The sequence below is a fragment of the Leptosomus discolor genome, chromosome Z, assembly GCF_034619465.1.
Source record: "Leptosomus discolor isolate bLepDis1 chromosome Z, bLepDis1.hap2, whole genome shotgun sequence".
NCBI classification, from domain to species: domain Eukaryota; kingdom Metazoa; phylum Chordata; class Aves; order Leptosomiformes; family Leptosomidae; genus Leptosomus; species Leptosomus discolor.
Genome location: NC_141419.1, coordinates 44,097,415 through 44,118,857, shown reverse-complemented (window position 1 = coordinate 44,118,857; position 21,443 = coordinate 44,097,415). Strand labels below are relative to the sequence as shown.

General features: G+C 41.0%; 1 protein-coding gene across 1 annotated transcript; it reads left to right on the top strand.

The window, feature by feature from the left end:
• The first annotated feature begins 526 nt into the window (after positions 1 to 526).
• SEMA4D (semaphorin 4D) lies at positions 527 to 20,791 on the top strand. The gene is made up of 14 exons (XM_009947854.1): positions 527 to 620; positions 1,838 to 1,983; positions 3,189 to 3,251; positions 6,364 to 6,462; positions 7,692 to 7,785; positions 8,738 to 8,851; positions 10,207 to 10,358; positions 12,081 to 12,256; positions 12,370 to 12,526; positions 13,322 to 13,544; positions 14,002 to 14,117; positions 18,313 to 18,485; positions 18,716 to 18,759; positions 19,875 to 20,791. The coding sequence occupies exons 1-14, from the start codon at positions 527 to 529 to the stop codon at positions 20,789 to 20,791; spliced, it is 2,568 nt and encodes an 855-aa protein (XP_009946156.1).
• The last annotated feature ends 652 nt before the right edge of the window (positions 20,792 to 21,443 follow it).

Here is a 21,443-nt window from a genome sequence, read left to right as displayed (position 1 = left end):
GGCATTCTAGATAGACAATAACTGAAAGCAGTAATTTCAGTTTGCTGTGTAATACGTGGCTTGTTTTTAAGAATCGTATTTTCACCAATTAATGTCCTTTTAATCAAATTAAGCTATGCAGACAGCTGTAGACATATTGAAAGGTTGGTACATACAATGTGCTATTTTTGGCAGTACTCAGTTTGCCTTCCTGTCTACTTCTTGCTCCTGTCCTCTCTCCACAGCATCATTTATTTCTGCAACGAAACAGAAGAATGTGCTCAGTTGCACTTCTCGGCAGCTCCGCAGCCTGTGGAGAGTGTGGGCAGTCTCTGTATGCAGCATCCTGGAAACTGTGCGTTCCCTTGAAGAACTGATCTGCTGAAAAGCACGTACTTCTAGGGTTCTTCCAGCCTGCCTTGTTACACTGCTCTCAAGGTCTGAAATGCCTGGTCTCTAATACTGTCTGGGATTTGCATTTGTTCTGCTGAAGGAACGCTACCTGCCGCAGTTATCCAAGGAGCTACGAAGTGTGAGGACACTGAAGATGGCTCTGTGTGCTTTTTATGCAGTTTGGGGTTTGTTACTGGAAGTAACAGTAGCATTTGGCCCAGTACCAAGGATCACTTGGGAACACAGAGGTAAGATGAGAAACTTGACTGTATTTCCTGATAGCAGTAGCACTGCACTTCAGGTAGTCGGTACCTAACTAGGAGACACCCACATCCAAATTACTTAAAGGAAATGGAATTAATTTTCTTTCCTGGTATTTCTCCCTGTCTGTCTGATGAAGATTGCATTTAAAGATGGGAAGCCTACTTTGAATAGGAGGGGTAATTTAGTTCCGTGGAGGAATGAACGTGTGGAGTTACATGAGGCAGTTCATGTGGGGAAAATTTTTCTACCAAGCAAAAGATTTTAAAATTACATGCTTGAGAATCTAGTTTAAAATGAATGTTTCCAGACTATTATAGTTAAAAACTTGCAATTTCTAATGTTAGAATTGGAAGTAATAATACATTGCTTTCTGCCTATATCTTAAAAAGCCATGCTTAATTAATCTTGTGGTAGTCTCTTGCACAAAATGCAGTCTCCCAAGCTTTCAGTCGTTTTTCCATTATGGTTGTACATGCAGGAAAAAATACTCTTGTACATTAGTCATTTTGTGTCATTTTTCTCCAAGCTGTTCTGTTCCAGTCTGTGTGCTTCCTCATTCCACTGTTGGTTCCCTGGTGTCTCAGTTCCCCGGTGTCTTCGTGTTACTTCTTTTTGTCATGTGCATTTCATCTCTGGTCTCCACTTCAAAATCTGCTTATTGACCCTCTGTAAATTGTTTACTTTTAGCTTCTGTGTCTTCTTTCTGCTATGGTAATATGCCAAAGTGTTGTCTTTTAAGGTGGAGGATTTTTTGTGAGGTTTTTTTTTTGGGAGTGGTTACAAGGGATGTGGTGACTGGCCTGGTTTTCTACAGTAGGTGGGTACGTGGAAGGGAAAAGGTGAGGAAGGACCTTTTGTAAAAGGTGTAAAGTAGAAGGTTAGAAAAGAGAGTTAACAGGTAGAAAAAAAATGAAGGAAAATGCAAGTTATAGGGATTGCTACAAGAAGAATTATTTAGGAATTTGAAATTGAATGAGAAAGCAGGGATGAGTGATTTTGATGTCGGATGATGGGAGCTGCTGTTTCTGCTGAACCAAGCTTCTGAGGGGGTCTCCTGTCCATTACATGTGTTGTCCAAACTAACCTTTGTTGTTTTCAAAATATCCAACAGCTGCTAGACAACTTAGAAAAATGACCCATAAACTTGACCCTGCGTGACCGTGTTTCTTCATGTGGTGTTATTTTTCCTTCATTTCAACAGAGGTCCAGCTAATACATTTTCATGAATCAGAAGTGTCAAACTATTCAACCTTGCTGTTAAGTGAAAACAAAGATGTTCTGTATGTAGGAGCTAGAGAAGTGATCTTTGCATTAAATGCTGTGAATATTGCTGAAAAGCGGCACGAGGTATGCATTTTAATACGTTGTCCTCCATGTAAAAATCATACTTCAAATTTGACTTTATTTCCTGATATCAGTAGCACTGCACTTCAGGTGGTAGGTACCTGTAAGAGAAAATACTCTATATTGGCTACTCCTGTGTTATTTGTGGAAGATTAAAACATGCCATCAGATGAGGAAACACTAAGTTGGACATAAGTAATTAGAGGTCTCCGTAGGTATTTTCTTCTTGGGGTCAGGATGCTGGACCGGAGGTATCACCTGTAATGGTGGTCCTTACACATTTTTATTATCAGGAGTGGGCCATTTCCTGCCAGTCTGCGTCAGAAGGTAACCTCATCTGAAACAGAAGCAAAGTCGGAGCTTGTTCAGGAGTGGCAGGCTGCAGACATGCTTCAAATGAAATGAAGGCCCTGTCCTTTCGGTTTCAGCTTCTGTTTTGTGTCTCTAGGTGTGTCTGCACAGCAAGCTGTGGTGCAGACAGGTCTGATCCAGCTTGCTCCAAGAAATACTCTGGATGTGCTGACACTGGCTTCTTGGAGTAGATTAGCCCATGCGGAAGTATGCTAGCATTGCATTGCTTCCAGTCCTTCCCAGGCTCCTGCTTCTCATCCCGTCAGCAGCACAGGCTGACACTTGAGAGGCATGGCGTGGGGTCTCGCCCAGGATGTTTTGGAAGATGCTCATATGATTTTTAGTCTGAACAAAATCTTTATAGCTGGTAGTGGGCAATTTCACCAGCATCTAAAACTTGTTTTATGAGGGCATATAACTGTTCAAATTGTACTTCTCCATGTAGTGTAAATCGGTCCAATAAGTTTTCTTTGATTCCACCCCCCCCGAAGTGTTTTTCATTCAAGTGTGAATGAAATTGAGAAGTATTTAAAATTGAGAAGTACTTAAAGCAGTTACAGTTGCATTTCCCTAATGCATATGGTAATGAAACTTCATTAGCAATTTGAGGGGAAACATGATGAACCCGAAAGATAATAGCAGTGGTTTAGCCCCGCTTACCACACATGCATTTGGAAGTGTCACCTCCCCAGGAAAGAACGGCTTTGAACCTTTGAAAGCTACTTGCAAAATGGCTTGCATTTGCTGCAGATAGTCTTAGGATTGCCTTTTTTTGTGTGTTATTGCGAGATTTTCAGACCTTGCATTGAATTAAAGTGCTCTGAATGTGCCTTTTTGTTGCTTGTTTTTTCACTTAGTTACACTGGAAGGTCACAGAAGATAAAAGGACTAAATGTGCAGTCAAGGGCAAATCGGAACAGGTATGTGCTTTTATTGAGCTTCGAGAAAGATGTTAGAAGTTTCACTTCAAGAGGAGTGGTGTTAAAAGAAGAAAGGCTCCAAATGTTTGAAATTAAAATTTTCAAATAATCATCTAAATTCTTTAATTAACTTGAGCTTTAGAAACTGCAGCATGCTTAGTTGTATTTTTTTAATTCTTACTTTATTTTTTTCTTGCTGGTGAATATTATTTGAATGTTTGAAAATCAGAACACACCTTGATGTGTGCTTAATGTAACAAGTTTTTCTATTAAAGTGATAAACCAGTATTACTTTCACTGAGGTAATTGATAGCAACTGTTGTGTTTTGTTACTGCAATAATTCCTCCCCAGCATTTGATTTTACAAAATGACTGATAATTTTGTTTGCTTTGCTTTAGGGCATAGGGTTTCTTTATTAGGCTCCTGCTGTTCCACCAGTATGTTTTTCACTGACTACATATATCCTTATTGCAGTGCTTAGCAGGTGTGCCCTGTGGGGCAGCAGCTTGCTGGTGGGACTGCTCACATGTCTCCCTGGCACCTGGGCTGCCTGATCTCCTGATGGCTGGACAGTGCAGGCAGCTCAGCCCCAAGGGTCCCTTGGTGTTTGTGGGAACTGTGGGCTTCTCATGACTGACAGCGCACAGGCTGGCTTGCTCATTTTGCCTTTCTGTGGAGAATGGCTTACTTGTGATTGACAACGGTGATTGACTATATGTGGGTGCAGCTTTCCCCTTGTGTAGCGCCACTGCATTCAATGATACGGTAAAGTGAGGGTTTGCTGGACAAGACTGGTGGTCAGGGTTTTAGCAGAGGTTTGAAAGTGGAAGTCTGCAAGCCCTGCAAATACAGAAAGCAGTCCTACTCTACATTTGCAGGGATTTGACATCAGCACCCCTGAACCTGCAGCCTGTTTGATTCACACTGTTATAAAACCCCAGGTGCTGGGTCCAGGGCTGATAGATAGCCTGCATTTGTGGGCCTTCTCAAGGTGGGAGTGGGCTCTCTCTCCTTTGGCTCAGCTTACTGCCTTTCCTTGACTGACAACCATCAATACATTATCCTAACATGAGGTATGGTGGGTATTTAAGAGCCATTTCCTCCTTGTCTGCCTCTTCAGGATGCACTCAGAGAGTGTAATTTGTGTTCTCCACGTTCAGTTGGGGTTATTAGTGATAATGTTCACATACAGCCACAATGAACATGAGATGTGAATTTCTTGCATGTACCTACTGTTAAGCGGATGGTGTGTGGATCTCTGCCAGCCCTCTGCAGGGATTTATTGGTGTTAGTTACAAGGGATGTTAGACCCCATAAATAGGTAGTTTGTCAGAGCTCCAAACTTGTCTTCTGCTTTTTTCCCCTAGCCCTAGTTTAGCAAGTCACACTTACTGCCAGCCATGCTTTTTCCTCACTGTGTTCATAGATGTTTTAGTAGTCACTGTGATGTTTTGCACAGTGCAATGGTTTCAAAAGGGTGAAGCAAAATTAGAAAGCTTAACAGGGGAAAACTCATTAGTCCTCATGTATTTTATAGGTATTTTTTGGAAGAAAGACAAATATGTGCTTAAAAAATACAGGGTTAAAACTCCTTTGGGTTGATAAAAGCAATGTGTGAGCCTTTGTATCGGAAACAGCGTGGCCAGCAGGAGTAGGGAAGTGATCGCACCCCTCTACTTGACACTGGTGAGGCCCCCCCTCGAATACTGTGTGCAGTTTTGGGCCCCTCACTGCAAGAAAGACATTGAGGTGCTGGAGTGTGTCCAGAGAAGGGCAGTGAAGCTGGTGAATAACCAGTCTTACGAGGAGCGGCTGAGGGAACTGGGGTTGTTTAACCTGGAATAAAGGAGGCTGAGGGGAGACCTTATCGCTCTCTACAAGGACCTGAAAGGAGGTTGTAGCCAGGTGGGTGTTGGTCTCTTCGCAGGTAACAAGCAATAGGACAGGAGGAAATGGCCTCAAGTTGCACCAGGGAAGGTTTAGATTAGACATTAGGAAAAATTTTTTCACTGAAAGGTTTATCAAGCCTTGGAACAGGCTGCCGAGAGAACTGGTTGAGTCACCATCCCTGGAGGTATTTGAAAGACATGTAGATGTGGTGCATAGGGACATGGTTTAGTGGTGGACTTGAGACTGCTAGGTTACTAGTTGAACACAATGATCTTAACGGTCTTCTGCAAGCTAAGTGATTCTATGCTTCTGAGGTATTAAGCCACTATTCCTATTTCTTACTACACTGTTTAGTGCCAGTAGAAAGCATTTATGGAGCTGTTCAAGGACCTCATCTGACAGAAAACTGATTTTGTGCTTTTTTTCCCCCCTAGTTTTCTGCTATATTGAACCCACCATACAGTCACAGAAATACCTGGTTTGGCTCGTAAGAAGGAAGAGTAAGGACAGTGCTTATACTTGCTTAAGTAGTTCATGGAACTACAGTACAGTGGTGGTATCTGACTGTGTACCAGCAAGAATTAAGGGGTGCTGTTGATACCGGGTTTTTTTTTCTCCTTTCTCTAAGTGGGTGTTTAGGGTTGTTTTTCTTGGTTATTGTTCTGAAACTTTATAGTATCCTTTATTCAAGGCTTTACTCAAACTCCTTGTTCTATTTCAGAGCAGAAGGAATTAAGAAGCTTCCTTGGATGAAAGAGCAGTTGAAATATAAGGACTAAAAAAAAAAAAAAGACAGAAGTGACAAAGCCTTGTAGCTAATTTAATGGTATTAGAGGTTTCATCTGGGCTTACAAGGGATGACAAAGTCTAAAACTTATTCTGTGTTTTAGTTGTTCCCAGGGATCGGATATGTCTTTGGAGTTTGTGCTTTCCTGAACTTGAGATGCACCCTCTGAGTGTATGGTATTGGTCATGTTACCCTGATAGGTATACTGAGGCAGCTGTGCACTGCTGGCTGTAGGAAACCAGATGCTGCAGGACTAGAGCTCCTGGAGATTGTAGGGAGGTGGTGTCCCAGTGGAGGTTGTGTCACCCAGTCTTACTTGGTGTGGTGGGGCATAAGTAGCGGCAACAGACAAGCTGACAGCACAACTTTTAATTGTTTATTTATGTGGAAGCTGTGGTTTATCAGACTGGTCCTTTCCTCATCATCTGTTACAGACGGAGTGTCGTAATTATGTGCGTGTCTTGCAACAGCTGAATGATACTTTTCTCTATGTGTGTGGAACTAATGCATTTCAGCCAACATGTGATTACCTGGTAAGAATGTTCATACGTTTTGACCCAATAATAACTGTAGCTTAAAAGCAGCTCATTTAAACAATGAGTTAATCTCCATTCCCAAAGACTGTGGCAATTCTGGTGCTGGTTGTAACATTTGGAACATTTACTACACTGTCTCACAGTAATGAGGAGAGTATGGAAATAAACAGTGCTGTTCTTTTTTCAAGGCACTTACTGCATTATTGATTCATCTTGTTTAACTGCAGATTTACTTTTTTCTTAGCTTTCATAATTCTTCATGTATTGTGCATTAGCCTAGAAACAATTTCTAAAACTGAAATTACATTCTTTGTACCTTCCATCCATTACTGAATCTCCCTGAAATTGCTCAGATTCCTGTCTCTGCTCGTCTTGTCTTTGCTCCTAGCTATGCCACAGCTTCATAGTGCTGAATGCTTCAGAGTGAAGTCTTGGCGCAAAATCAAAACTCCCTTTTCTTGCTGCTGACTCTTGTATTGTTCTCCTTGCTGTGGCTCTTAACAATTCTGAAATTGAGAAATCTTGTAATTGTTTGTTCTTTTTTGTCTCCCCTGCCTGCAAGTCTGCCTGCCATCACCTCTGGAATGCTGCCAGAAGTCATTGCCCTTAGCTTCCAATGTCTTTATTACACTGTGTAACTGATCACTTCCCCAGTACTGTGGCTACAATTCTCCATCATCTTTCTGGTCCTCATTCCCTCGGTTTTTAGGGGATTTATACAGTAGCAGATGAAGTACTCTGTTGCTTTTTAAAATTTAGTTGTATTATGCCCCATCTCACACGTTTAACATAATCTTGAAAATTGCTAGATCCATTTCAGAAAGTCTTCTTGATTTCTAAAACTCTGTATTTTTGTCCAGGCTAATTCGATAATTGCCAACTCTTTCCATATATCAGTTAACTTCTCTGCCTTTCCTGCTGTCTGGCTTTTCTGGGTGCTCTTTCTTGAGGTCTGTCTCGATTTAACTTTTTATCCTTTGTTCTTTTCTGCCCCAGCCCTCACAAATCATAGGATCACATTTCCTCTCTGTCTGCTGGAGTCGATAAGATTTTTCTGAAAACAGATATGCCTTTTATATTCTTACAAAAAGTGCCTTTGATGCTGGAAGTTGATTGTATATAGTCCATTATTTAGTTTTAATTTTTCAGTTACCTTTGCATGAGTCAAGTGGCTGAAAGAAAAGTACCAACAGTTGTTTTGTGGTTTTCAACTTAATTTTTTACAGAATTTAATTTCATTTGAACTTGGAGGTAAAAATGAAGATGGTAAGGGCAGATGTCCATTTGATCCTGCTCAAAGCTACACGTCTGTTATGGTTGGTAAGTTCAGACTTTGCATACCTCGTTATTATGTATAAAAATGTTCAATCTTTTCCTCTGTCATTCTCCAGTGTCAGTATCAAAATGATAGGTTGCATCCATATTTTACATCTTTACTGTATATCTAGATAGACATTGAAATATTTATGTAGTCAACCTTAGCGTGTTTCTTGAAAGGAGAGGTTAAAACTCTAGGTTGTTTTGGAAGCAACTTCTAAAATACTAATTTTTAAACTGTGTTTTCAGGTCTTTAACATATTTAGTCCAGGTAGCCTAAATGTACTTTGGCCACCTGTGTAGTATCCATTACTGTCATTTCAGTTAATTTAACAAGTAGGATTTTTTTAGCTGCCCTGGAGACATAGCCATGAAACAGAATGGGGAAGTGAGCTGCTTACTGGGAGTGTATTACTGCATGGTTAGACACCACTGAATCTTGATTTGGTGGAAACAGAGTTCAAGACTGTACCCTGGTGTCACAAGATCATAAAAGAGAAGCTCAAAGTAACATGAAAAAGGAAATGAGGAAGAAAAGAACACGCTCCCTACACTGTTGTCTAAGTTCTTAGAAGTTGAGTTTGAATCATGGTGGCATAGAAGGAGAGTAAAATAATTACTTCCAAAACTTCTGTGGCGTTTCTTAAGTAAATTTGCATGTTTGTACATGAACTGTAGATTTACATGTTAAGTGTTAAATTACCGAAAAACCAATGCTGACTTTTGCCAGTTGCTTGTGTTAGAGCAATAGTAAAGCCAAATTGTGGAAGTGATAGGCTTGAGAATGGTCAGCAGAAATGTAAACACAGAAGACATGTCTGGGGCAATTTAGAGGAAATCCTTGTTTATCTTTTCTGGTGGGAAGTTTAAGCTCACATAGTCTCCTGAAATATTTATGTACCCTTTTGGTATCCAGTGCATAAGAAAGTTTAAAATATTTGTTTTTGTGTTAAAGATGAGGAGCTTTATTCCGGGACTTCTTACAATTTCTTGGGAAGTGAACCTATCATTTCACGGCACTCTCATCAGAGCCCTCTGAGAACAGAGTATGCAATACCTTGGCTTAATGGTAAGTGGGCATGAGAACTGGCCCGGCCAAATCAGTTTTTGTTCTTCGGTGTCACACTTGCACAAAGAGTTTAAGTGTCTCACCTGGGGTAAGGGGCAGTTGTCTAATACCTGAAAGAGAATGCATTTTGTTACACTGGCATACACCGACGTGTGTGTGCGTGCCTTCATGTGTGCCATCAAGAGATTTTGTTTTGAAATTTCAGGAAATTTCTCGGCATTGACAATGGAAACAGCATCAAAACAGTCAGGCTTCAATTTGACATTAAAGGTCTACAGTTCATTTTGTAGCTACTTGTTCATCCTTGCAATAAGGCAGTATAGTTATGATGCAGTAAGGCAGAAAATGGTTTTGGTTTCTAACAGGTTTTCAAATTGCGCTGATGTGGCTCCTGTTGATTTTGTGAATTTTGAAATTCAAGAACTGAAGTTTCGTGAATGCTGAGACATTTGTGGCTTTCTGCCAAAAAAGACCAAAATCATGAAGTTAGCGTATTCCAAAAGATGCATTCTTTCAAAAAAGTACAGGATACTGAGTTTTGTAATACATGTTGTAATGATACTGTAATTTTTAGTGTTTCGGCTAATAAATGTTCCAGGCGTGGAACATCTCCCTTATGATGAAAGGCTGAGGGAGCTGGGTCTCTTTAGCTTGGAGAAGAGGAGACTGAGGGGTGACCTGGTTAGTGTTTATGAATATGTAAAGGGTGAGTGTCAGGAGGATGGAGCCGGGCTCTTCTCGGTGATGGTCAATGACAGGACAAGGGGCAATGGGTGCAAGCTGGAGCATAGGAAGTTCCACATCAACATAAGGAAGAACTTTTTCACTGTGAGGGTGACAGAGCACTGGAAGAGGCTGCCCAGAGAGGTGGTGGAGTCTCCTTCTCTGGAGACATTCAAAACCCGCCTGGACGTGTTCCTGTGTGACCTGCTCTAGGTGGTCCTGCTTTGGCAGGGGGGTTGGACTAGATGATCTTTCGAGGTTCCTTCCAACCCCTAACATGCTGTGATTCTATAATAGCTGAAATAAAGGACGGTACCCCTCCAGGCCCGTTGGAAAACCATACTTGAATGTGAACTGAAGAATGTTGAAGTAACAAGGTATCAGACCATAGAGATCTCTCAGCTACCTTAGTGCTTTCATCTAGGGTCTGTTGTTTTGGTTTTTTCTCTGGTTTTTTTTTTTTAGAAATGCTGTTCATATAAGGAACAGCAAACTGTGTAGGCAGGTCAGTGACTGAAGAGCAGGTAAATGCAGGGTGTGGTTTGGGTGAAAGAGGACTCCTAGAGGGTCTTTGAGGGAATCAAGTTAGTAGTCTCATATATAGTATAAAAATCTTCTCTTTGTATCTGTAGAGCCCAGTTTTGTTTTTGCTGATGTGATAAGAGCAGATCAAAACACCACAGATGGAGAAGATGACAAGATATACTTCTTTTTCACCGAGGTGTCTGTGGAGTATGAATTTGTTGGAAAACTGATGATTCCAAGGATAGCTAGAGTGTGCAAGGTGCGACATGGTTCAATTTGCTTTTACTAATTTGTCTAGAATTTTGTGTGTGTGTGTGTGTGTTAAAAACCCTATTAAATGGAAGTGGTCGAACTTAGTGAATCAGCAAATCTAATCAATTCCTCAGAACTGAGAACACCTAACTGTTGCTTTGGGAAAAAGTACTTCATTTAATTTTGCACAGTGGTGAAATTTTAGTACATCTGAGGGTTCTGCCCACCCCTGGGGGGGAAAAAAACCAATCGCCACAAACCCCAGCAACAGAAAAAGTGTCTCCCCTGGCTTTCCTTTTTGTGTGTGTTGTGTTTTTTTTTTTTTTTCTTAAACAACCATTAAGTACAGCTCCCTGGGAAGAACTGACTGTGGTTGGAACTGAGCAGATAGGGTGTTTGTCCAGTTAATTTCAAGTAGCTGTGTACAAACAAAACCATAGCTGTGTCCACAGCAGAATAGCTCTTGACTGTGGTGTAGCAGATGGGACTTCCATGAAGCTGTTAGAGCTGCTGGAGCCTCAAGGAAAATGGTCACCAGCAGCCTGATTCAGTCACACTTGCTGTGTTTAAACCTCAGTGTGTTAGGCTGATGCAAGTACGTACTCAGGAGTATCAGTTAAAATTCTTGCTGATGGAAGAGTGTTTTTTCCAGTAGAAAATGTTGATTTAACAAAAACTTTTTCAGTGGAATGTATCAATTTCCTCAGGATTTTTTTTCCAACAGGAAATTTATCTAGCTGTTTCATTTTGATGCGGTTGAAAGATTTTATTTTGACTTTACTGTTTTATATTTAAACATGGAAGTCAAAACAGCAATAACAAGTTAGTGCCCTTGAGATTTCCATTAAACAAGCAGCTGGAAGGAGATTTACATGGGACTTATTATTATGGCCCTCTGCCCACGGACAGCTTGTGCGCGCTTTAAAAGGGGAGTGTGTGGAATATGAGAACTTTTATTTCAGCAATAGGAGTCAATGGCAGGTTGCAAATCTATAAGCATGTAGACTTAATGTTTTTCATAAATTTTGCAGACTTCCTTTAGTACTTTGCATGACAGCATTGGATGATGAATGGGAACTATCAATTGTGTTCAAATATGCCCTGCATTTTGAAGAGAAGTAACAGAGCTACAGCTCAAGCATCAAATACTTTGAAACATTTCTAGTCAATGTATATTTACTTCTTTAAGCCTTGGTACTGCAAAGACTTAGTAAAGGTGGTAACTGCTTGCAGGATTAAGCCATTGCTGCATTTCTTCTAATGGAATTGTTAATGTCAGGCAAGTTTAAGTGCATATTGCAGCATTAGAATTTAATCACAGTTTAAATGTCGGAGAACAAATGCAATGTGACTTATTTCTCTTAAGGGCCAGTGTAATAGTTCCGTGCTTATTTTGCTTGTTCTAAGAAGCATTTTTTTCTAAGGGTGCATTGCTCATCTCAATTTTTTAAGTGTTGCTGAAGTGTGGTTACATTGTAAGTCTCATATCCCATCTTACCTCTATTGAGAGAAACCATTCTGCATTATTTTTGTTGAATCAACAAATTTTCCTGTGTCTTCCTTACTTTTCTGTTTGTGGATGTGTTAACATTTATTGCTGTTGCTGTAGGTGAAATGTTAGAAAATAACAGGGTTCGGTCATTTCATGCTGTATGGCAATGGTTCTTAAATGCAAAAATGCTGCTAATTCTCCTTGCAAACACCTTTTTATTTTTTTTAATATCAAAAGAGGGACCAAGGAGGACTAAGAACCTTGCAGAAGAAATGGACTACTTTTCTCAAGGCCAGATTGATTTGTACCATCCCTGATAAGAATTTAATTTTCAATATTATCAATGATGTTTTTATTCTCAAGTCTCCAACTTTAAAGGAACCAGTCATATATGGAGTCTTCACACCGCAACTGTAAGTGTGGTATAGCCTTTTCCTGGATAAGTATTTTTAATCTCAGTTGGTTACTACAACAAGTAATAATAACTCCTATGATTTTTTTTTTTTCTTTCTTCCTGAACTTTTAGGAATAATGTTGGGCTGTCAGCAGTGTGTGCATACAACCTGTCTACTGTGGAAGAGGTTTTCTTGAAAGGAAAATATATGCAGAGTGCTACAGTAGAACAGTCTCATACAAAATGGGTACGATACAATGGGGAAATTCCTAATCCTCGGCCTGGTGCGGTAAGTTTCTGTACTCTTGTATCTGATGACTAGTCTTTTTTTAATGCTCAGGAGTAAAGAAACGAGAAAACATTAGGGAACATGCTAAAGCTTAATTTTGTTTTGTCCAGTTCTGGATACTTTTTGTTGTAAAGACTTTGTATGTAGAAAAATACTGAAGTGATTTGTTCAGAACTTTGTATCTGGGAATCAAAGTGGGTTTTTTTGTTTTACAATTGACTTATTTGCTGGTTTTTATTTTCATTAGTTTGTTACTGATTTTCTAGTGGTGAAATAGATGTCAGTATACACTAAGCAACATAAAATACTTTTTAGTTCACGTGAACCGATGTATGTCAATCATTGCATTGTCTCAATAGATTCAGCAGGTTTATCCAATGCAGTGCATTGCTCTGCAAACTAGAATGTTCATAGTGTTGCGTCTCTTTTGCACTTTTCTTACTTTCTCATGTTCTCTGCAGTCATCTTGTTGCTATGGCTGAATGAGGTGACAGTTAAAAGTAGTTAAGAAACATCAGAGTCCGGAAAGAATATTTTCCTAAAACATGTTTTGGCCCCAAGCAAAAATGTAGTCCGAAGCTCGGAGATTAGTACATCACAAAAGCCAAAGTGCCATGAGACCCAAGGACCTTCCTTGGCAGAATGAATATAATGTAAAGGTGTGCTTACTGGCCAAAATAGCACAGAGAGGAAAATGCATGTAGCGGCTGTTAATTGTCTCTGTTTTGTACAGGTAAATTATATAATTTGGTTGTCTTTTTTTTTTTCTCCCTGGTTTGTCCCCTGCCCTGCTAGTGTATAAACAATGAAGCCAGAGCATCAAACTACATGAGCTCTCTGAATTTACCAGACAAGACATTGCAGTTTGTTAAAGATCATCCTTTAATGGATGACTCTGTGACTCCAATGGGAGACAGACCTCGACTAGTAAAACGAGATGTGAAGTATACCCAGATTGTAGTAGACAGAGTCAGAGCACTCAATGGCACCATATATGATGTTATGTTTATCAGTACAGGTGAGTTCTGCAAAACACTTTTTTTTTTTTTAATGAAGCACTGATTCTTTAGGCTAAAGTATGTTCTAAGAGAAACTCTTGAGACTTCCATGTTTGCAATGGTTTTACACCAGCAAGTGTAAAAAGTAAGGGGCCATGGTGAGTAAATGAAGACTCTTACATGCTTTGAAAAAGTATTGCAGGAAAAGACCTGCAAAATTGCAATGAGTGCGGCAAAACCACACAAGATACTCTCTAAGTGATCACTCTTTGTCCCAAAATGTTGTTTCTTGCTTGGAACTCCTTATGGTGGCAGCTTTAAGCCTGCCATGGTAAGGTTGCCATCGGCACAGAGTTGTGTGAAGTCATCAGCTGAACAGCAGGCAGATTATTGAGACGATTTACAGGAATTGTGCCATTTTTTTCCTGCCTTTTTATTTTAAGGTTCTTACTTAAATATATTGTTTCATTGTTTCAGATCGAGGAGCCCTGCACAAAGCTATCAGCTATGAAAATGGAATGCATATTATTGAAGAAACACAGCTTTTTCCAAACTTTGAGCCAGTCCAAACTCTATTGCTTTCATCCAAAAAAGTAAGCGCTATAATCATAACGGCATTAATCTCATTTTGCTCTTCCACAAAACTTTTTAGTATCACCCTGTAACCTTGTCATGATGAAAGACCACCGTCACTGTGCACAGAGCCAAGGGCTGCATCTGTTAAGTCCTTGTGCTGCAGCCATGTCACATATTGCCTGCTGCATTTCAGTGTGTTTGGTAGGTGGCAAGCTTCTGAAGGTATGTAGGTATGGGGAAGCTGGGTGGGAGGGGGTGGGGGGCAGCACAGGTGTGCAGGTCTTCTTGGATTCCATGTGCAGAAGCTGAAAGTCATGACATATTTTAAGGTACCAGTTTTCAGGTTAGGAGTGATGGAAAAAATCCTGACCCCTTGTGGCCGTTTCCGTGAGGAAACGTCCTCGGGGTTTAGCAGAGGAGTGGTATATCTTTTTGAGGAAATAGAACTAAGAGAACAGTTTTGTCTTGCAGAGAGGCTCATAATTATGTAACTAATTGGTTTCTACTGTCCCAAATCTCACAGGCTCCTGCATGCTAGGTGTATTGTGAGAGCAGTCACATTGGTGTGGTGGGGCTGAGGACGTCTGGGGAGGTCCTGTCTGCCCTGCTGGGCACCAGCTGCAGCTCCAGCTGGGGGACGCAAGTCTTGCCACAGGCTCCAAACCCAGTGCTTGTTCTGTGCTGTTAATCAGTCCCTTGGTTTAATCAGAGAGTGGTTTTGTGACAGTGGAAGCATAATCACTGTGTGTACTTTGTACGCTGGTTAGGCTTCTGGCCCTAGTTATTCAGACCTGCAGATCTGTGAATGTCTGTGAGATTATTACCCTAGAAGTGGCAGATTATTACTCTAATCAGACCCCTCAACTGGCAAAATTTTGGTATTTCTTAAGGAAAGAATGACTCTTTTGAAGTGTGGTAGTAATAGTGGCGTTCAGTAGTGATCGATAAATGCTTTGCAGCTAGGGATTTGGGAATATTGCTAAGATATCTTAGAAACAGCTTTTATTTTTGTTTAATAAAACTTTGCTTGCCACACGATCATCTCAGTGGAAGAGAGCTTTACCCATCATTATTTCAAATTCATCTTGCACACCCGTTTGTCCTTTCATATTTATAATAGAAAGAAGTCTATTTCATTTGATAGACAAATGAAAATCAGTGATTAAAAACTTCCATGCTCATAGAGATGTTTGTATTATTTTTGTACGATGCAACACACTGTCAGCTTACTGTGTATATATATATACACACATATATATGTATTTCTGTTTCTGTGTATGTAAATTGTGTGTGTGTGTAGATATATATATAGCTGTATGTATACATATAAATGTTTGCTAGTTTATTCTGCTTTATCTGCAAAGAAAGCTTCACATGCCTTGCTTTGACGGGAGGTTTCAGCATTTGCCCTGTGATGGAAGATAATGATAAATAACTCTTCTAATAAATATGCTAATGCCCAATCTTCTAATTGTGGGATCGTTCGTAGACTGGCTTAATTATGATTCCCCCATTTCTGGGGAGTGGAAGGGAAGGGATGGGATAGGCATTACAGCCTGATACCAAGGACACGTGATTTAGCAGTTCCAGCACACGCTTGGTAGCCAAGGCTAGTGTAGAAATGATGGTGCTGAAATTATTCGCTGTGAATCCAGGTCCCACATTTTCAGTTCCTCAAGAATAACCTGAAGAGGGGAAATGTGAGACGTAGCATAGTGGCTGCATAGGGCATGTGCTGTCTTTTCACAGAGAAACTTCCCTTAAAGCTTAGGATTGAACCAAAGCACTGCTTCCTGCATGGCACTGTGGAGAGTAACAGTTTGTATCTTCTGCAAGGGGAAACTTCCATGTTGCTAGAATAACTTCTGGTGTGCAAATCGAACACTCAAAACTGAAGTGGTGCTGCCTGGTACATTTCACATAAAAGCAGTAGTCCTTTTCAGTGATGAGGAGTTGGAGGTTGAGTCAGGTGCCAGAGTCATGAAAGCTGTATAGTTGCGGTACCGCCCAAACAGGGATTACTTCTGCTCCCCACCGTGAAAACACAAGTTTCTACGTCCTTGGACGTTACAGAAGCAATCGCACTCAGTTGCTAGTGAAGTGATTCATAGAGCTGGTGTTGCGATATGTCTAGTGGCATCCCTCAGCAATGGATTAACCACAAGAGGGTAACAGTTGTCCCCCTGATGGTGGGCTTCAGACCTCTCTGGAGTCAAGAGTCCTTTTGGAACACATTATTTCAGTAGTCTTCAGGCCCTTCCCGTATACCTTCACCTTGTTTGAAGGGTGGTGGGCAGAGTTAGATGAGCCTACGGTAGATCCTCAGAACTCCTGCATGACTGAAAGATGTGTCTGAATTTTTTAAAATGGTCTGCTCAGCTTGCTGCTTGCTCTCTGAACTCATGCGTGTACCAGCTGGGAACCATGCTGAGACACTGCAGCCCACATGCAGCGTTGCATTGTTGGCTTTTCTGTTAGCTAGCAGAGCGCTAGAGAGACGAGCAGCACTCCAGTGCATTGGGGGAGCTTTCTGGCAGGGTGGGAAGCTTTTCCTACAAACTTGTACATCTCTGGCACTGCAAACTTCCTTCAGTGGGCACTGCAGCATATTCTGACGCTAACCTAAGTTAAATTTCAGGATGAAAGGCTGCATTTAATTGTATGTCTCTGATTCTCTTTCAAAATCCATCTTCCAGCAGTGCCAATGGATTGTTTTTTGATCCAGTTTTGTCTTTCATCTTCCAGTGTCAACAGTTTCCTTGAAAGCTGCCTGCATGCATTATATGAGGCAGATACAAACTGATTTGTGCTTGGTCTTGTGGCTTCGTCTAGAAACTGCTGTTAGTCAGAATGCATCATTCACTAGCTTCATTTTAAGACAGACTTCCTCATCATCATTGAATTAAAGAGACTAACCTGTTCCAACTTCTTATGGCAAAACCTCTTTACATCCTTAGTGAAAGAGTGCCACTGAGCTCTGAAACCTAAAATCAGCCCTAAGATGTCCTGTTAGTTGTTTTGTTAAGGCTGTTTCTGATGTCAAGACCAAAAGTCTGCACCACAAACTTGAGGTTTTTGAGGAACGTTTCTCTACTAGAAATCTTTCTTGATGTCTGCCTGTCACTTTGTGACCATATTAATCCTGCCAGAGTCAAGCAGTCTCACTGCAGACATGACCCCTGAGTAAATTTCTATATACTGAGATCTATATGGTTGCAGTACAGGAAAAGCCACCCTGTGCTTGCATCTGGCACATTTGCCATGACAACTGTGGTAGAGCACTGATAAATCTGCTTGGTATTCTGCTCAGGATGAAGCCAGCCCGCTGCCAAGGTGGGGTGTGCTGTTCGGCTTTGTATGCACAGCCTCTCAAAAGGACTAGAGGATTGGTCACTGGTGATTTTGGGTTACAGCACAGGCCCCTTTCTTGAGGCTTTGCATAATAGTATGTAAATTGACAGTGTACCTTCAGCCATTGGTTTCCTTGAGATTTGAGACAGAAGAGTGAAATAAGGCAGCTGCCTTTTACGAGAAGCATGTTTGGGATGAGTGTGGTCTTTTCCTGCTGTGCTCAGCAGGAATCCCCAGCAACAATGGGTCAAACAGCTGTTCTGTTTATACCCCCCTTTTCCTAGGTGTCCTGCCAGTGCTGTTTCCTTTCAATACTATCCAGTGTTCCTCCTTGAGTAGCAAGTAGGCAGCTGGCATTTGACTTTTGTAAGGCTGATGCTGATGTGGCTGCAGACACCTGACTGGTAGAAAAGCTGAAGGCAGTAGGGCTGCTTTGGGTTCGCAGGAGCAGGTTCTACATACATCAAGCCTTGCCTGTTCAGGCTTGCATGTGCCTGCTGCAGCCTCATCAGCGGCCCAGGCTTGCCTTGCCTCATACAAGGGTTGCCAGTGCATGCATATTTGTGGAAAACCTGTGTGATATATGGTTACTGTCCGTTCTCATAAACTGCATCTGTTTCAGGTTTTTGTTCTTTTGTCTTTGGACTTCTAGCATTGCTGAATATTTTCAAGATAAGTTTCCTTTCTAGAAATAAAAGCTAATCAAAATGGTTACTCTTCTCATGCTCCTGTTTTTACAAACATGGCTGTATGTATGCAACTCTCTGCTTTTAATGATTTTTAGATTGTTTCATGAAGTGGATTGTTCAGCTTTGAGAAAGTGATTGTGGGTTTTTTTTTGTTGTGCTTTGGTTTTTTTAGGGCAGAAGATACCTCTATGCTGGTTCAAATTCTGGTGTGGTTCAGTCTCCGGTGGCATTCTGTGACAAATACACCACTTGTGTTGACTGTGTTTTAGCAAGGGATCCTTACTGTGCTTGGAAACCCCTTGAAGCTTCCTGCATTGATATTTTTAAAGAAAGTGACATTGAAAGGTAATGGTAGCCTTTGGTTGCCTTACAGTTACAGTCAATATTGCATCAGTCTTGCCCCTTACCAATAACTGACACTTTTTTAACTGAATTTGAAAAAATACTGACTTTTTCCCATCCATCTATATCTGCTCATGCTATTTAGATAAGATGAATCTTACCTAGTACAAGAGGGTGGGCAGGCTGTAGGAAGCAAGATTTGAAGTTGTAATACTTGGACTTCCTTTTTACAGGAACTGGATTCAGAACATAGGTGGAGATGCGTCTTCTTGTTCTGGTGAGTTAGTCTTTGAAGAGCTCTTTTACACGTCTAGGTGGAGTAGTGAAAAAGTTGTGTTTAGTTCAGCTTGTTTTTTGCAATTATCTGGATGTTCATTTATATTTTAATATGTATGAGATTCTGCTTTTGAATATTTGAGCATCTGTACAGCCCGCATATTGTCTTAAAATGTCTATGTTTGTATACATTTCAGTGTGCAGTGCACAAACCCTTGAAATGCAAGGGGCATCTCAACAGCGACTTCTGAATGAAAGCAGTATTTACTTCTAGTGCAGGGGCTTCTGTCTCTGTGATACAGTATTTGACATTCTACTGTGAGCTTTGATAAGTGCTTGGTTATTGCTGCTGGATCACATGAAATGATCCTGAAAAAAGCTGGTTTTATGGTGAGAGGGGAGGGGGACTCAGAACATGATACAAGGAAGCTTAAGTACCTCCTTTAAGGCAAGTAACCAGAGGTCCTTTCTTTATAGTGTGTGCTGCTGCCACCAGATCAAAGAGATCTTAAGGAAGAGTAGTGTTAGCAGAGATTTGTACTGCAGTAAACAAAGCTCTTAAGAGTTTGATTTACTCTGTTTTTATTTCTAACCCAAGAAAAGCATGGACTGCCATAATTGTTTTGCTTGTTAGGTTTTTTTCTTTAATTTGTGGTGTTGCATTGTGGGTGTGCCATAAGTGCTGATATTTTTTTAGAAGAGAGTTTGAGTAACAGCACTTTGTTCAATTTCTTTTTGGATATTTTGTATTTGCTGATTTACTTAAAATGCACTAATTGCGTATAAAGTGACACCAAGTTTAGCATCTTGTCTCAATGACTCTTCTCAGATGCGCGCTCTGTTGCAGATCAACGAGGTCTCTTCTTTATCTAGAAGCGGAGGCTGTCTTAGAGTTTGAGGTGTCCTATCTCTTAGTCTGTTTGATGTCTTGTACACAGCCGTAGCTTGGCATTTCACTGAGATTCTTGCATGCTGTCACCTTGGTCTTGTGAGGTAATCTAAATGCTGTAATCCTTACATTTCTGTTAAGACTATAGCACAGTCTTGTGAAACTGTACGGATTAGAGCAAATGGGAATCATTGCTGATATTCTGCACGTTTATTTTGATGTTCCAGATAAAGTAAGAGAGAATTCCCTACAGCATACATTCAAGCATGGGAGCACAGCAGAACTCAAGTGTTCTCAAAAGTCCAATCTGGCACAGGTAGTTTGGAAGTTCAAAGATGATGTGCTGAGAGTGGAGAGTCCCAAGTACCGTCTGCTGGAAAAGGCGCTGCTCATCTTCAATTTATCAGAAGGAGACAGCGGTGTTTACCAGTGTTTGTCAGAAGAAAAAGTGAAGAATAAGAAGTTCTCTCAAGTGCTGGCTAAGCATGTTTTGGAACTGAAAAAGATCCAGCATACCACGCTGGGCCCCACCGTGGCAGCTGCACCAACAGAAGGTAATACCAATGTGCCAAAAGTGTCAGCTGTATCAACCGAGGGGTCTGCTGCTCACACCTCGACTACTCATGTGGTACCGGTAACGACAGGAAGGATAGTAACAAAGCCCATTGGCCCTGTCCTAACAAGTGCAGCCTCCAACACAGAGCTCTTCAATTCAATTCCTGACGCAGTCCCAGAAAAGACAATGTTCCTCAAGTCAAACGATAATTTCCTGTTGATGTTCCTATTCCTCTTCTTTTTTATTCTCTTCTTGTGCTTGCTGTCCTACAACTGTTACAAAGGGTACTTGCCAGGGCAGTGCTTGAAATTTCGCTCTGTCATGCTGCTTGGTAAGAAGAAAACGAAGTCAGATTTTTCTGATTGCGAGCAAAGTGTGAAGGAGACGCTGGTGGAGCAAGGCAGTGTCAGCCACCAGAGCGGGGAGCAGCCGAAGCCGGCGCATGACACAGGCTATGAGACTGAGCCCGACTGCGGGAGCGGCCATCTGCAGCATGGGGATTCGCAGGCATCCCGAGAGGCAAAGGACAAGCCCTTCGATGTCAAGTGTGAGCTCAAGTACGCCGACTCAGATGCGGAGGGGGACTGAAGGACTCAGTCGTCCGTTTCAGTAGTGGAAATCAGCTGTGGTCCTGTGGCTAGCTATTTGAGCACAGAGAGCGTGTGTGCGACAGCTGAGCCATGGCGGGGCTCACATGTACAAGCTGTACAGCAAGTGAATTTGCGTTCAGATCTCGCCAGATTAGAGAAGTGGTGTTCTTGTCTGCAGACCATAGCATCTTGTGTTGTACTGTCTTCTTTTTTTTTAAATGGCCAGTTTCAGATCACCATTTGTTTGTTCCCAATTTTTCCCCGAGCGCTTCACTCTAGTGAACAGTTACTTCCTTGTTCTTCAGCCCTGTTCTTCCGTAGGATAAACGTAACTTTCTAATTCAGTTGGCTTTAAAAAGTACTTCAGTCTACACATAATTTTAGCCACCATTAAAAAAAGACCTAGTTTCATTTTAATTCCAAATTGGAAATTAAGTTTAGTTTATCAGATTGGTAAATTATAGACTTTTGTCCGGATTGGGACATTTTTTTTCCTTTGCTTCTAGTAATTAGTTTTATGCTTTGTGTTTTGGCACACTAGGTCTCTTTAGTTGGTTAAAGTTAATTTTTTTAACTGCTTTTTGAGTATCTTACATTTTAAGGTATAATGGGGATAGCGTGGCTTGATTTGTGTAAGACTCTCAGGGATA